The 16,393-nt window shown below is 53.3% G+C and overlaps 1 protein-coding gene across 11 annotated transcripts in view; it reads left to right on the top strand.

Moving 5' to 3' along the window:
- Positions 1-16,393, top strand: part of Speg (striated muscle enriched protein kinase) — a 57,478-nt gene that overhangs the window by 7,849 nt on the left and 33,236 nt on the right. For 3 of the 11 annotated variants that reach the window (XR_007831480.1, XM_051154037.1, XM_051154048.1), the window contains exons 2-6: positions 1,733-1,822; positions 1,905-2,241; positions 5,004-6,307; positions 8,309-8,452; positions 8,965-9,147. Coding sequence is in view for 10 of the 11 variants with exons in the window: in XM_051154037.1 (XP_051009994.1) it covers positions 1,733-1,822; positions 1,905-2,241; positions 5,004-6,307; positions 8,309-8,452; positions 8,965-9,147 (2,058 nt within the window). In the remaining variant the exon portion in view is untranslated. The other 8 variants (XM_051154042.1, XM_051154040.1, XM_051154041.1 and 5 more) reach the window with 8 other exon arrangements.

Here is a 16,393-nt window from a genome sequence, read left to right as displayed (position 1 = left end):
TGCTCTGACCCCAGGCTGTGAGCCTCTGTCCCTTAGGAAGTCCTAGGGTTTGCACTACCGCCTTGCTTCCTTCCCTGGCTCCTCCTCAGAGGCCGGCTGGATAGCCTAGAAGGAGAGCCTAGCTATTCTGAATAGGGCAACCTAGTGGCTCTGGTCTCTGTGCCCTAGCCCCAAGTAGAGTTACTGTTTGAGAATTGGAATGAGAGGTATATAGACTCAGGAGCAAGCCTCCCTCTCAACAACTCATTCTGGCTTTTCTCTTTCAGAAAACCGGCCATTCCCGCCGGGCCTTTGGCCGACTTACCCATGGTGCGTGGACTTCCGGCTGCTGTAGCCCATGCCCACTTCTCCTTTTGGTCTGTGTCCCTTCACGAGGCATCATGACCACACAGATAGCCCACGCGATGTGGAACCCCTTTCCCATCTATCCATTCCCAAGAAAGAGCGCTATTCTCTGCAGCTGAGAAAGGCCCTAGTATTTGGGAAGGGGCTCCCTAACACATCGACCATGGGCCCAGGCTCTCTGTTGTCCAACTATAGGACGAAGTGACAAGTATTACATCGCCATGTTCTGGCAATGGCTACATGGCCCCTGTTTGTTTTGGTACCCAAAGGGACACTGAGGCACAGAACATGATAGATTCTGGGATGTTGAAAAAATGCCCAGGGGTCTTTGCTCCTAACCTAACCACGACATTTTTTTGAGGACCATTCATTCAGGCTTAGTAGAGAAATCCTTGGGGAAGATGGCTGCCACAGCACAGTGCCGACAGATAGGAATGCGTTTGTAAGGAAGGGCATAGGGCAAACACTGTAATAAAGGTGGGCCTGACTCCTAACACTAGGGAGACAGCCCTGAGTCTGTGGCTGAGCACAAGTGTGTGTGTGTGTGTGTGTGCGCGCGCGTGTGAGTGCGCACGCATGTGTGGGTATGGCTAGTGAAAGCCCTAGTAAGTGCCGAGGGTACCAGAACCACTGGTACAACCTTAGCATATGACTCCCCAGTGTTGGTACATTCTGAGGGGGGGGAATCTCCCTCTCTTCCCTATCCCATAAACACTCTGAAAACTGTCTGTCCACATCTCTCTCCTGCTGCTCCTATGGAAGCGAAGTTTTCCGCTCCTGCAGAAAGCAAAGTTACGGTAGGAAGCTGGCTCCTGCCCTCGCCCCTCACTCCCTTCCCCCACCCAGTCTGGGCTTCTCCTCACCCTGCCTCAGTTACACCCTGATGCCTTCCCGCTGGTTTGGGGTTCAGGACAGCCTGGTCCTGCTGTTGGTTGCGTGCCTTGACAATACAACTCTGAGGTGACTCCTCTTTGTTCCTGGGGGTACTGGAACCTAGACTTTTGAGCCCTGGAACCTAGGGCCTTGTTATGTGGAATGTTGCTATTCAAGACCTGAGGCTATTAGGGACATGGAGAGGGTGGTTGAGGCCCTGGTAAGCCATTAAATGGGTGGGGGTGACTTCTTTGAAGGGGTCCATTGGAGGTAAGGGTGAGCATCCAAGGGTGAGTGGTCCAGAGATGGGGCCAGGGCATGAGCATGGGAGGAGACACCATAAGCATCCCAGGCTGGACAGGGGGATGTCAGGAGCAAATGAGAGTAGACTGGGTCCTGGAAGCTCTCCCTGTTGTTAAGATGGAACTTGCTGTGGGGGAGGCAGGAGGCGACTAGGAAAAAGTTGGAGGCATAGGGAGGAGGTCCCTGCCCACACAGACCCCTTCTTCTCCAGACTCGGAGACTGCTGAGGATGACATCAGCGATGTACAGGGGACCCAGCGCCTGGAGCTTCGGGATGACAGGGCCTTCAGCACCCCCACGGGTGAGCTTTCTGGGTGCTCCAAGAGCAAGCAGACTGGCTTCCTACAAAGGGTGCCTCTGTCTCACTGTGCTCCTTTCTTTAGGGGGCTCTGACACCCTGGTGGGCACCTCCCTGGACACACCCCCGACCTCCGTGACTGGCACCTCAGAGGAACAAGTGAGCTGGTGGGGCAGCGGGCAGACGGTCCTGGAGCAGGAAGCGGGCAGCGGGGGTGGCACCCGCCCCCTCCTAGGCAGCCCAAGGCAAGCACAGACAACCGGGGCCGGGCCACGGCACCTGGGGGTGGAGCCGCTGGTGCGGGCATCGCGAGCTAATCTGGTGGGCGCAAGCTGGGGGTCAGAGGATAGCCTTTCGGTGGCCAGTGACCTGTATGGCAGCGCGTTCAGTCTGTACAGAGGACGGGCGCTCTCGATCCACGTGTAAGTAATGGCCCCACCTGGGCCCACACTGTCTCACCTCACCATGCCGTCCTGTGCTGCTCCATCACTGCTCCACCAGCTTCCATCCGATCTTCTCTGCCTCATCCATTTCTGCACTCCGTTTCCCCCACAGCTTCTACTCCTAGCCCTGGCTACACTCCTCTCTCCCTACACCACTCCCTCCTCTGCCATCACCACCACCCACGGTCTCCTGCTCCCACCTGTGCTGGCTCACCATGCCATCTTCACAGTCTTGTGGACCCCTCTGTCCTTTCCTCTTCTCCTCTCGGAGCTCCAGTTTGTCAGGGCCCCTCTCCCGCCTCGACCATGTAGGCTCCAGTTGTCCCAGGATTCCCCCCCCCCTCAGGGGCCCCCTCCGTGCCTGCTGTCTCAGCAGCTGCTGCCTTTTCATCTCTCTGCACATTCCTGTTCCCATGTGGGCCTTTTTCTGGGAGGAACAGAACCTTTCTGCACGGCAGCTCTCGGGAGAGCAGGAGAGAGCAGGGGAGCAAGACAGCAACCAGGAGAGAGAAGAGATCGAGGTGGTCAGGGGCAGCTGGGGCAAGGGGGTCTCTGGACATTGAAGGACGTGGCTGTGGGGAGGCAGGGGGCCGAGAGAGGCGGAGGGTGTGGGAATAGGGAGCTGGGGTGGAGCAGGAGGGTTGGAGTTAACAGTGGCAGGGGTGTGTGTGTGATAATCTCTTGGACAACACTTGAGGATGGGTCCATGGCTGACCTGGTAGGGGGTAGTGACAAGTGGAGGTGTTGTGTGTTGGAGTGAGGCATTGAAGCCATTTTTGGAGATTTAGGGGATGGCAGAAGCAGGATGGGGTGCTGTGGCAGAAGAGGGGAGTGGCTGGTGATAGATGTAATGGTGGCTATTTGGGGAACCGCAGAAGGGCCTGATTTGTGATGGGCGTGGGTGTCCGGGTGGACATACAGAGGATAAGCAAGGGGCCCTGGTGGGTTGTTGTTTAAAGGGTGGTTAGAGTGGCTAGTGATGGGCAGGGAAGAGGCCTAGGTCCAGGGCAGAGGCCTTGGAGTTCCTTTGGCTCGTCTTATTGGCGATATCAGGCGCTCCTTCCCTGTCTTTCTTTCCCAGGCCCCAGCCTGAGCCTGAAGTTGCTATGGCAACTTCAGAGGAACCCATTTCCTTAGTGATATCTATGGTACAGAGCCTGGCCCGGAGCTGTGAGCTGCCAGCAAGAGGTCTCCTCTGCTGTCCCCAATTTCTCTCCAGGCCTCATCCAGTTCCCAGAGACCATTCCTTAAGGACTCTGTTGCCCCTCCCCCTCGTAGCAGACTGCCTCCTTGTTGGCATCTGACCAGAGGCTTTCCGCCCTAGCTCTTCCCCCCTCTTCCAGGCAGGGGTGGGTCCACAATGTGGGTGGTGACTCAGGTAATCTAAAATATTCTTACATTGAAGCACCCTTAGAACTTATGCTCCTGGGTGGTATACTGTACGGTTTCTTCTCTTCTCTGTGTCCCTAGAAGCCCAGACAGTGGAAAGGGAGCAAAAGCTTAGGAATCACAGGCTGTATTTCATCCCTAGCAACATGTCACCTTGGGAGGTCCCTAGCTGTCACCTTGGGAGAGCACTGGGCTGCCTTGAACCAACCTCAGTTTCTATATCTGTAAATAGAGACAATTAGCAGTTCCTCTGTTGAGGGGCTTCTGTAGGGATTTAAATACCTCGGTGCAAGTGACGCCTTAATTCATGCGTGGCACACACTAACTATTCAATGAGCTTGCTCATGAGCTGTCAGCTCTCTCTAATATGTCAGGCATGATAACAGCTCTCAGATGCCATTTCTTGCCAAGCTTCATGCATAACGTGCCCTTTCCCCCATGGCAGATGGGGGAAACTGAGGCATAGCTCCTGGGCATCAAAACTCTGTTTGATGAGAAGGTATTCTGTGTTGACAGGCTTCTTCACTCCTCATCTCCCACACTCTTTGTTCAGTCCCACTTGGTAGTTATTTCCGAGCAGGGCTAATTTTAAGTGCACACCTTGCAGGAGGACTTCTGTGCTTCTCGGAAGGGTTTCCAAGGACTCTGTATTTTTTTTTTTCTCCCCATGAAGGGTAGACAAAGGCCTATACTATGGGTAAGCTGATCATAAGGTATGGGAGCATGGGTATCCCATTCCCGGGAACCCCCAGTGCCATATGCAGTATCTAGCCCGAACCTGTGACTGCTGGTGTTAGGAATGGGCTCAGGTCAGCACAGGAGCTAAGTCACCGCACGGATAGGACACTGCTCCTTAAAGGCTGTGCCTCTAGAGGAGGCAGCTGCTCACTATGGAGGACAAGCATCCTGCCCAGATTGGGCAGGGCGGCCCTGGGGACCAGCTTAAGGCAGGAATGAATAGAAGGCACATTCCCATTAGGAGCCCCTCCCCCATCTAGCCCTTGTGTTCTCCCTCACCACCTCATCTCCGGGTCCTCAGCTTCATTCTTTTCTCTCTCCTTCATGCTCAACTCTTGCTGTGATCCAGCTTCCAGGGCTGGGGGGAGGGGGCCCCCGGCCAGAACCCCTGGAGCTGAGTCTGTATTTGGACCCAGCCAATAGCCCAGTCTTCTGGTGCATGAGCCGCTGGCCTCTCCCCAGCACCTGCTCTGGCTGTGTTCTCGTGGGGGTGGGACAGGGAACTCACCCCAAGCCTGCCCAGCATGCCCCACTGCTCAATCCCTCTCACAAGCTAGGGGTATAGGAAGGAAGGCCCTCTGAATCCTCCACCCCTCTTGGCCTTGGTTCTGCAGCAGCATTCCTCAGAGTGGTTTACGCAGAGAGGAGCCTGACCTTCAGCCTCAACCAGCCAGTGATGCCCTTCGTCCACGCCCTGCCCTCCCACCTCCCTCCAAGTCCGCGCTGCTTCCCCCACCATCTCCTCGGGTGGGTAAGAGGGCTCTGCCAGGACCTAGTGCCCAGCCCCCAGCTACTCCCACTTCGCCTCATCGGCGTACTCAAGAGCCTTCGCTGCCTGAGGACACCACTACCGAAGAGAAGCGAGGGAAAAAGCCTAAGTCATCCGGGCCGTCGCTGGCGGGCACGGTGGAGTCCCGGCCCCAGACTCCACTGAGCGAGGCCTCGGGCCGTCTGTCAGCGCTGGGCCGCTCGCCCCGGCTAGTGCGCGCGGGCTCCCGCATCCTGGATAAGCTGCAGTTCTTCGAGGAGCGGCGACGCAGCCTGGAGCGCAGCGACTCGCCGCCAGCGCCCCTGCGGCCCTGGGTGCCCCTGCGCAAAGCCCGCTCCCTGGAGCAGCCCAAGTCCGAGGGGGGCGCGGCGTGGGACACACCCGGGGCCTCGCAGGAGGAGCTGAGGTCACCTCGGGGCAGTGTGGCAGAGCGACGTCGCCTGTTTCAGCAAAAGGCGGCCTCGCTGGACGAGCGCACGCGACAGCGCAGTGCAGCCTCGGACCTTGAGCTCCGCTTCGCCCAGGAGCTGGGCCGGATCCGCCGATCGACGTCGCGGGAGGAACTGGTGCGTTCGCACGAGTCCCTGCGTGCCACGCTGCAGCGTGCCCCATCCCCTCGAGAGCCCGGCGAACCCCCATTGTTCTCCCGACCCTCCACACCCAAGACCTCACGGGCGGTGAGCCCGGCTGCCACCCAGCCGCTTCCTCCCAGTGGTGCGGGCAAATCTGGGGACGAGCCTGGGAAGCCCCGGAGCCGAGGATCGGTGGGCAGGACTGACCCGGGGGAAGGTCCGCAGCAGGAGATTAAGCGTCGGGACCAGTTCCCGCTAACCCGGAGCAGAGCCATCCAGGAGTGCAGGAGCCCTGTGCCGCCCGCCGCTGCTGAGGCCCCAGAGAGCAGGACAAGAGCCCCCTATAGCCGGAAGCGGGAACCCCCCGCGCAAGCGGTGCGCTTTCTACCCTGGGCCACTCCTGGCGTGGAGGACTCTACTCTGCCTCAAACCGTGGAGAAGAACAGAGCAGGGCCTGAGGCTGAGAAGAGGCTTCGCAGAGGATCTGAGGAGGATGGTCCCTGGGGGGCCTGGGACCGCAGAGGGACCCGCAGCCAAGGCAAAGGTCGCCGTGCTCGGCCTACTTCCCCTGAGCTCGGTAAGAGCATAGAGAGGGCTGAGAAGGTCCCCCTGCAGGGTTTCAGGGAACAGCAAGACTGCTTGGCGGAAACAGGTTTTGCGGCTTCTAGCATTGACACAGGGTTTGAAGTAAAGGTCCCATGTTAGACTCGGCTACTGGTGAGGTGGAATGTGAGTGTGCTCAGTGGTGTAGCGATTTCGAGCCAAGCCCGGTGTCTGCTGTATGTCCTCTGAGATCCAGAGGATGCTAATCAGTGGAGTCAAGGACCAACAGCTAGAGGAGGTGTTGGCTGGAACCCAAGGAGTTCTCATGCCCCCCCTCCCTTTTGGGGAAAAGAAGTCTAAAACTGCTGAAAGCTGGAAACCACCGCCCCCACCCCCTAGTTCCAGCGCAGTCCCTTTCCCCTTTGTGACCACATTCCCCTTGTAGCCACCTCTGTCACATCCTTGCATTGTGCCTCACTGCTTTCTATGGATGCTAAGCATCACCAACAGAATGCTACTGTCCCTAACCATGAGCATTCCTAACAGAACTCAGTGCCTGCTCCTGGAGAAGCAGAGGAAGGCACTCTTCGATTTCCTCCCTTCCCTGCTCCCTGCTCCCTCCCCCTCCCCCATGTGTCCCCGGTCCTGCCCTGTACCGGTATTGTTGCACTTACCACCTTGTAATTTTCTCTATCCAAATTATTTTTCATCCCCGTATTGGCACATTAAAATCTTTAGGCATGTGAAGGCTCTCATCCATCCTACTTACCACTGTCACAGCGCTCCCACCACCGTGTCCCAGAAGCTGCCTCAAGGAGGCCCATAGAGATGTTGCCTCGTTTCTGTCTGCAGGCCAGCTACACAAAACACTGAGTGTTCTCTCCCTCCATCTTCCCCATAACCGAGGAGCTGAGGCTGAGAGAGGTGATCTCATCAGCTGAAGGTGATGTAGTTAAAAAGGCAGCCAGCCTGGGATGCTCACTGCCCTTTCAGCAGCCCATGCTGTATGCCCTGATAGAATGTTAGAGGTAGAAAATACCAGCCAGGCCGGCCACTTCCAGCACTCGGGAGGCAGAGGCAGGCGGATCTCTGTGAGTTGGAGGCCAGCCAGGTCTACAAAGTCCAGCACAGGCAGGGCTACACAGAGAAACTCTGTCTTAAACAAACAAACAAACAAACAAACCAAAAAGAAAGAAAGAAAAGAGAATGCCAAGGGGTGAGTTGGAGGTATGGCTCGGTGGTAAAGCGTTTGTCCAGTATGCAAGAGGCTTTGATTAAAAAAAAAAAAAAAAAAAAAAAAAGAGGCTTTGAGTCAACCTCCAACATACATTCAGAAGATACCTAGTGAGAACCACGACAGTGTGATATTTCTCTCTCTCTCTCTCTCTCTCTCTCTCTCTCTCTCTCTCTCTCTCGTATCCTATAAACAGGTACCATGTCTTATTTTCTTTTGTATTTACTGGTACTCTGTGCTCAGTATACAGTTAAGTATAGTGTTACTGTTGGCTGAAGGGACAGAATCAGACCTGATTTTCATAGACCCTCTGATCTCTCTGTCTCTGTCTCTTTGGAATCTGGTGGCCTTACATGTTTGACTATACTGCCCATCTGCTCCACCTCCAATACACACATTTCCCTGTGAACCTAGCATTGCTGCTTAGGTCTTAGGTGACTGGTAGCCTGTTCTCTGTCTTGTGGCCCTAAGAGTGCTTTCACAAGACCTGCTAGGACATACAAAATGGCCAATTCATGTGAAGACACCCATTGGACATCCTGCTGTCCTCCAGAAGTCAGTGAAGTTTGGTCTCTGCCACCCTGTACTGATTAGGAACCTTTTCTCTGGCTTCCCCTTCCTATGTCTCAGGATATTCAAGAGAAAGACCTTTACTTCCTTCAGACCCTGCCTTCCGGGAACCTCATGTTGGGTTTTGGTTTTCTAGGCTTCTGTACTGTCAATACCCCCCACTCTCCACCAATGCCCCTCAGTGCCCTCACAAAACTTGCATCCCCTTACCCTCACTCCTGTGTCTGGCAGAGTCCTCAGATGATTCCTATGTATCTGCTGGGGAAGAGCCCCTGGAGGCACCGGTGTTTGAGATGCCCCTACAGAACATGGTGGTGGCACCAGGAGCTGATGTCCTATTTAAGTGTATCATCACCGCCAACCCCCCACCCCAAGGTGAGTCACAGGGAGGACTGAAGGGCTGACAGGTTGTGGTGGGGAGCCTGTGATATGGGGTCAGAATGGGTTTCCTGGATTCCCCTTAGGCCAGGGTGGGGAAAAGTGTCTGGTCCTTGGGGGCTTCCTGGCTCTTTTCTGGAAGAGTGGTCCCTACCTCCCCAGCTGAGGGATAAGGCAGCCTGGGCTTCTGGGGTGAAGGAAGACTCCTCAAAATTCCCCAGAGGAAGAAGGCTGAAGATGTACCTAGTTGGTGAAGTGTTTGCCGAGCACACACAGGGTTCTGAGTTTGACCAACAGCACCACACGATGTGGTAGAGCCTCTGTGATCCCAGCTACACAGTGAACCCGGCCTACATGAAACCCTAACTCATTTAAAAAAAAAAGAAAGTTAAGAAAAAAAAATATTGGCATGGGGAAGCAGTGAGCTGGGCTCCTCCTGTGGGGCAGTAAGGTGGTGGGTCCCCAGCACATCCTTTGTGGCCACGTGATCTGGTTCTTCCTCCCCACAGTGTCCTGGAAAAAAGATGGGTCGACGTTGCACAGCGTGGGTCGTCTTCTCATCCGCGCTGAAGGTGAGCGGCACACACTGCTGCTCAGGGAGGCCCGGGCTGCTGACGCTGGGAGCTACACAGCCACTGCCACGAACGAACTGGGCCAGGCTAGCTGTACCTCTTCACTGGCCGTCAGACCTGGTAGGGAGTCTTCCTTGGCTAGGTCCTGGTTGGGGTGAGCTGTTGACTCTTTGTGGTGAACCTGAGGGTATGTGGGGGGGGGGGTGGGGGGGAGGTCACAGTCTTCCCACTTGTCCCTAAGCGCTTGGCTGCCCAGTGCGCACAATGATTCTTAGTGCTGGGTCTGATTCTCTGTAGGAAGTAGTTTAAGTGGTCCTAATCTCAGGGCAGGGCCACTCTAATCCAGAAAAATCCATGAAGTGGGTGAAATTCCCCCTTGAACATCCTCTAGAGCGGTGGGTCTCAGCCTTCCTGAGGGTGCGATTCCTTAATACATCTCATGTTGTGCTGACCCCCAACCATAAAATTTTTCCATTGCTATTTTATAGCTGTAATTTTTACTACTGTTATGAACCATAAATGTAAATACCTATGTTTTCTGGTGGCCTCAGGTGACCCCTGTGAGTCATTCAACCACAAAGGGGTGGAGACCTCAGAGTTTGAGAACCACTGCTGTTTGTTCTAAATGCTATCTTTCCGAGGGGATACATTTTGAATGGGGTCTTGTGGGAAGGCCAGTTGTCTTTGAGTCTCTGACAAAAGGATGTCTTAGTTCAAAGGTTTAAGAGGCACCAAGGGCTTCTGAAGCCATTTTTGCCAAGGACAAGAAGAAAACAGAAAGAAAGAGTCCAAATGCTGTGTTTGTTCCTGTTGGATCACAGGCCCTACAGAGGCTGCAACTGAGAGTACCACCCAGAGACGGCCATGGCTGGGGCAGCCCTGTCTATTTTTTAAAATATTTGTTTACTTATTATGTATACAGTATTATGCCGGCATGTACTGCATGCCAGAAGAGGGTACCAGATCTCATTGTGGATGTTTGTGAGCCACCTTGTGGTTGCTGGGAATTGAACTCATGACCTTTGGAAGAGCAGTCAGTGCTCTTAACCACTGAGCCATCTCTCCAGCCCCGCCCTGTCTATTCTTATGAAGGGCCCCCCATCCCACCCCGCTTGGTGTCAGAATGCTTCCTTTGGGGTTCAGCCCAGCATCTTTCTGGTTCAGGCAGGGCTGGGCCAGTATCTATGCGCATGGCCGGTCCACTCATTTAGGTGGCTGTGTCTAACAATGGGCTGCTGATCCTGGGTGGTGGGGAGAGGATGGGGGAGGGTGTTACATCAGGAAAAGGTCCGGAGGTGGATGTTATCAATAGGCATCCAAACTACCTGAGAGGCCAGAGCTCAGAGAGTTGCCCTGAGACTTCAGGGCACTGGAGGAGGCTGGGAGTCGGCACACCTGTCTTGTGCCTTTCTTCAATTCAGCATTGCAGAGACAGGCTCAGAACCCACGTACATATACAGCTCCAGAGCTTCAGTCCTCAACAAGTCCCCAATTCGGGAGTTCTTGATGGGCTCTGGTATCTGCCTTTGGCTGCGTTAGTCCCTTTGGTGGCATGTCTGCTTGTGGTCTTTTTCCTTCCTTCCACATTCCCTCCTCAGAGCTGTGTTTGCAGCTCTCTCCTCTCCTCATCCTCCCACTGTGCTGAATCATGTCCACCCCTCCACTTCCATACTTCAGCCCTTCCATCACCTCTGGGATCTGGCCTCTGACTCAGCTCTTAGCTCTCCTAGGGACCCCGGGCCTGCCTGGCTCCAGAACTTTAGTCAATACTTGGCTTGGCCTGAGAGTTGGCGAGGGGCGGGATATGAGGTGCCCCAATACTGGCTCGTGGCCACCTGGGAGCCTTTTAAGGTTGGGAAAGCAGTTTGGAGCTCGGCAGCTGTCAGCACTTGACTGGGAGTTCTGTGTTTGCTGCGTTGAACCTCCCGAGCTTCAGTTCCCTCATTTGTAAACCAGAGATAATTATGCCATCCTCACGGATGGAAGGGAACGTGCGAACAAGCTTTATGAACTGTAAAGCTGTAGACAAATGTTGGTTGTTAGCATTCGAGGTGGATGTTGTGCACATGAGCTCAGCTTTCCATGAGGATCTGGAAAATGCCTTGTCCTTCCCTGCCCTTTTCTTTACACTATCTGTGCCTTGGAGATGCCATTCCTGCTCTTCCCCTGGGTCCTCAGCTTGTCATGATATCTCTGTGCCTGCTTCATCCTGGGGGAGCCAGAAAGCGTTCGTTGTGTCATTGGGTTATACCAAGCATTGCAGCAGCCCCCATAAGTCAGACTGGCTCCAGGGCCTAAGATGCTGGCAGGCAGGTCCAGACTTCCCACTGCTCATGGGGCAAGCTGACTTTCTTACCCTACAAGGCACTGTTTGGTCTAGAGTGGTTGGACGGAGGCCATGGGGCCAAGAGAGGAGCTGGAGCAGGTAGAACCAGTGGTGGCAAAGACATTTGGCAATGGCGGGGGGTGTCCCAGAGGTGTCTGTAGGTAGTGATTATGGGGCTGTCTGGCTGTGGGGGCATATGGAGTACCTGGAGGGAAATGGCACTGTCCTTTGAAAAGAGGCTTGTATTGAGCCACTGCCCTTTCTTACTACCTTCCCACCCTTATACCCAGTGCCATGGAAACCAGGTTGGATACCCAGTGGGCTCCAGGGGGTACCCATTCCATCAGGGCTTGCTTTTGAAAATCTACAGATGTCAATTCTTGGTTGGGAACTATGGTAACCAGGACCCAGGCAACAAGACTACACAGTCTGGGAAGCAGGGGCTACTGTGAGGGCAGCTTTGCCCAAGCTGTGAGTCTGGCTCAGCCACTAAATAACTCTGAAGCGAGGGTTAGATGGAGGGGGTCTCTGGAGTGTGAGATGTGTGCCTAACTGAAGTGAAGCTTCTGATAGCTGGCACATCTGTCACACCTACCTCTGCCAGGTGCTCTGTCTCTGAACAGTTGCTTCTGTTTGCAGAGCGCCATGTACTTTTCCCCAAATCTTTCCATATCTCTCTCCTCGGGCACTATTGCATCCTTTTTGTGTGTGTGTGTGTGTGTGTGTGTGTGTGTGTGTGTGTGTGTGTGTGTGTGTGTGTAGAGATGTATATGTCATATATCTCCTCATATACACCCATGGAGCTGTGTGTGTGTGTGCACTCATGTGTGTGCATGCACACATGCATCCGTTCACACATGTAATGTTCTCATCTTACAGATGGGGAAAAAAATGATTACATAGAGCTTGAGCCAGGCCAGCAGCCTGGGAATCGTCCAGGGAATGTTATTAGCAATAAGTAATAAGTAATGGGAATTACTTAACCAACAAATTAGTGTGAGTCTTGGATAAAAATAACAGCTAGTTGGTATTTGCTGCGTGCTTCCCATGTATGAGGCCCGCTGCTGATCGCATAGTCACATTTAACCCAGCTCTGTGAAGCAGGTTTAGAGGTTTAGTTACTGTGTCCATGTCACTGATAAGGTAACTGAGACTAGGGAGACGTTAGTGAAGTGCTCCAGGGCAGTGCTGACCACCAGGACCTTTGTGTGACAAGGGAAGTGTTCTGTGTCTGTCCTGTGCAATGTGACACACCAATTACACAGGGCATGCAACACTTGAAATGTGGCTAGTGCGATCAGGAACTTCTGTTTTTGTATAATGTCATCTTACTTGTCTCTACTGTTCCTTCCCCCCCGCCCCGACCTCTCAGTTAGGATGCTAAGCTAGTACATCTGTAACCACTGCTACTCTACTCTGAAGAGATTGGGGCTACTGTGTGCCCCAAGATTATAGGGAGGAAATAACCCAGACCTCTATAAGTAGCCAGATTTGGGGGTGAGGGTATGGGGGTTGGGGATATCTCTGCATCCTCTCTTGACTCTCCATCTCAGTCCCATGTGGCTCTGGTCCTCTTTTTCTGGTGCTCTTGGGGCCTTTCCACTTTGAGCTCTGGCAGAGGCCCTCTAGTGCTGGCCAGGAGGAAGGAGGGTCAGAGTGCTCCATCCTCCATCTCACTGACTGCACTTCTCATGTGTTTGAACCCAAGGTCTAGCATTTTCCAGCCAAGACCTTGGTCTCTTCGGTTTACCTTAGCTGGCTTCACTTCCTCTTACCTTTTCTCTTTCTTTCTTTCTTTCTTTCTTTCTTTCTTTCTTTCTTTCTTTCTTTCTTGTCTGTTCCTCTTTCTGGTCTGTCATGTAAGGATCATAATGGATGAGCTCTGTCCTCAGTAAGATTGGCCCCCAACATTTGGACCAGCTTCTCTTAGTCTTGTATTTAAGATCACTACTAACATATTAGCAAAGAGGCTATTTACTGGGCAGTCTGAACACAGAAGAAAAGGAAGAAATTGGGCCACTAACCTCCACCCTCTTTTCCTGGTCTAGGCCCTAGGCAACCATATGCATAGTTTCAGGTCCCTCCCTAGCAATGACAGTGGCCATTAATAAAAGAGCTCTTCGAATACCACAAAGTCCCTGTTATCTATTTCGCTGGGATCTAGACATTTGAGAAAGCAGGGTACTATGGTCTGCTCATCCAGCCTCAGCCCTCCCACCCTGTTTCTGCCTGTCAGCATCGGGGGTACCTGTGGGCTGACTTCCCAAGGCTGTTACTTAGGATAGAACTTCTCTGTCACCCACCAGCTGTCACAAGAATGGAGACCTAATTTAGTGTGGATGCAAATGGCTTACCTGACCCAGAGCAATCCAGCACAGTCATATGTGAGAAATTCAACACTTGCCTGGCTGGGTCAGGCTGACCATGTGGAAATCTCACCAGCATTTCATACATTTAAAAGTAAACCTGACACACCTTCAGCCCTGTTTCTTCTCGCCCCGGGGGAGTTCTGGGGAAATGGTCATGCCCACACACAGAGACAAATCCCACCTCCAAGCCCATCCTTTCTTTCCCCTCACTTCCTCACCGGTGATCACCGTGGCAGCCATTTCAAAAAGGGCCCATGCAGAACCTACCAAGGCAGCACACATGGAGGGCAAAGGTAAAGGCCAGGCCATGTGGATGTGCTGGCTCATCCCCAGCCCATTCTTCCATCCCCCACAAACCACATGGGGCTCTCTTTGCCCTTCAGAGCAAAGGCCAGTTCTTCAGTGGCCTCCACCTTCTAGACAAGTAAGGCAGAGTCTGGGTGGTGAGAGGTAACAAGGGATTCCTGCGTTCACACTGTCCACTGTTGCCCTGGCTGTTGTGGAACTCGCTTTGAAGACAAGGCTGGCCCCGAACTCACAGACACCCATCTCCCTGCCTCTGCCTCCTGAAAGCTGGGATTAGAGGCTCTGTTGCCCCTTTTTGATTTTGTCACCTACCTCCAGTCCCAAACATTCACTCTGCAGGCCTCTGGGCCTACACTTAGTTTGTTTGCTTTGTATAAATTTCTCTAAAAACAAACTCTAATTTAAATACCACTTCTTCTGTCATTTCCAGAGCTAAGACACATCTCTCTGACCTCTGTTGGCTCCTCCTTTGTCACCTTATCCCATTCCTGCTCACAGTTCCACCCAAGTGTATCTAGCTAGTCCTCCTTGTCAAGCCAAAGCCCTCTAACTACACGATTGTGTCTTTTCACATCTTAGCCCTTGCAGCCATGCCTAGAGACCCTGCTAGACATATTAGGGGTTGTGTGAACCACAAGACTTGGGCATGAGGCGAGAGGAATGAGAGAAGCATTATCCAGGAAGTTCAAGCCATGAAAGCAGCCTGAGTGGTCTGCAGAGGCTAGGGCAGCATATATACAGAGTAATAAGGTTCTGTCTGAGAGGGGAGGTTGGGCTGGGATGGCAGCAGAGACCACAGAGGTGTGGTCCTCGGAGTCCTCAAAAGCATCAGCACCGCCCCCCGCCCCCCCCCCCCCGAGAATGTGCTAGATCCACAGACTCTTGCCCTACCTGGTGACTCAAGCCTGTAATCCTGGATACTGCAGAGGCTGAGATTATAATCTGCCAGGGATAGAGTGAGTTCAAGGTCACCCTAAGCAACATAAAGAGGCCTTGTCTCAAAAAATAAGAAAAAGGAGGCTTGTCTCAGTGGCATGCTTGTGTAGCGTGTGCAAGGCCCTAAGTCCAGTCCCCAGTACTGCAAAACAAATGACCCAAACAGACTGTCAGCCCAAGTTCAGACCATGAATCAGAAAGCGTTGAGGAGGGGCCCAGCTGGCCATAGCCCAAGAAACTCTCCAGGGGATTCGAGTGCACAGCAAACTTGGAGTTCCCACCCTCCCACGAGGACTCACCTAGGCCTCAAAACTTTCATGTGCCTAGGAATCACTAGAGTGCTTTTGCAGGAAAACAAAACGAAATAATCAAAACAACTTTTGACTTTTCACTCCAAAAATCAATTCTGTAAGCTGGATATGGTTTAAGAACCTGTATTTCAAAATAAGCCCCAAGTGGTACACCCGTGTGAGTGGTTCTAGCATCACTCTGACAGTTCTGATGTAGAGGGTCTTGGGTGATACCATTTGTGTGCTAGATACTGGGTGGCAGCAAAGCTATAGCTGTAGAAAAGAGACTACAGACAGCAAAGAGCTTGGGATCAACTGGGTGCCCTGGCCTAGGGGAAGTCCCTGCACTACAGGCTTTCTAATGCCAGTTTTTATTGAATGGGATTGACCTGAAAGGAAGGGCAGCTATATGGATAGTGTCAGCAAATGAAGGGCTGGGTCAAATGTGAAAAGGTGTTCACTTTATTTATTTATATTTCTTTGGCTTTGATGAGACAGGGTTTCTGTGTATCCTTGGCTGTCCTGAGCTCACTTTGTAGACCAGGCTGGCCTTGAATTCACAGAGATCCACCTGCCTCTGCCTCCCGAGTGCTGGGATTACAGGCATGTGCCACCGTGTCCCACTGGGTGTTCCTTTAATGGGAAGGTTCGGGAGAACCGGCTCGCTATGTCCTTGCTGATGTATCTCCCACAATGAAATCTGGGTTTGTAGATGGATCACTAGCTACAAACGTGTTTTTGCCCATGAGGGCAGCGAAGCTTGGGATCCCCCATCTTGGTGACACACTTTGAGGAGATGGCTGAGCTGAGACCACTTCCTTTTTTCAGAGAGCACTAAGGAGCAACCAGCCTGGCTAGCAAATCTGGCCAGTAGACTCCCACCTAGACTTGCTGATTGGTTGGATAGCACCTAAGTGCTATGCTCCTAATGGCCACCAGGGGTCTCTTAGGCATTGGCAGGCCTTTGCCAAGTCGACTTAAATCTTTGTCCCGCCCTCCTTTCCCCAGTCCTGGAGCTGCCTCAGCACTCTCCAGCCTGGAGGTGACCCGTGAGCCAGGAATCTAAGCTCTGTGGAGGGAAAGGAGCCCCCTCTTCCAAGAGTTGTGCCTATGATCTCAGTGTCAGCTGGGGGCCACGC

The sequence above is a fragment of the Acomys russatus genome, chromosome 12 (assembly GCF_903995435.1).
Source record: "Acomys russatus chromosome 12, mAcoRus1.1, whole genome shotgun sequence".
Lineage (NCBI taxonomy): Eukaryota > Metazoa > Chordata > Mammalia > Rodentia > Muridae > Acomys > Acomys russatus.
This window is presented reverse-complemented; position numbering and strand designations above follow the sequence as displayed.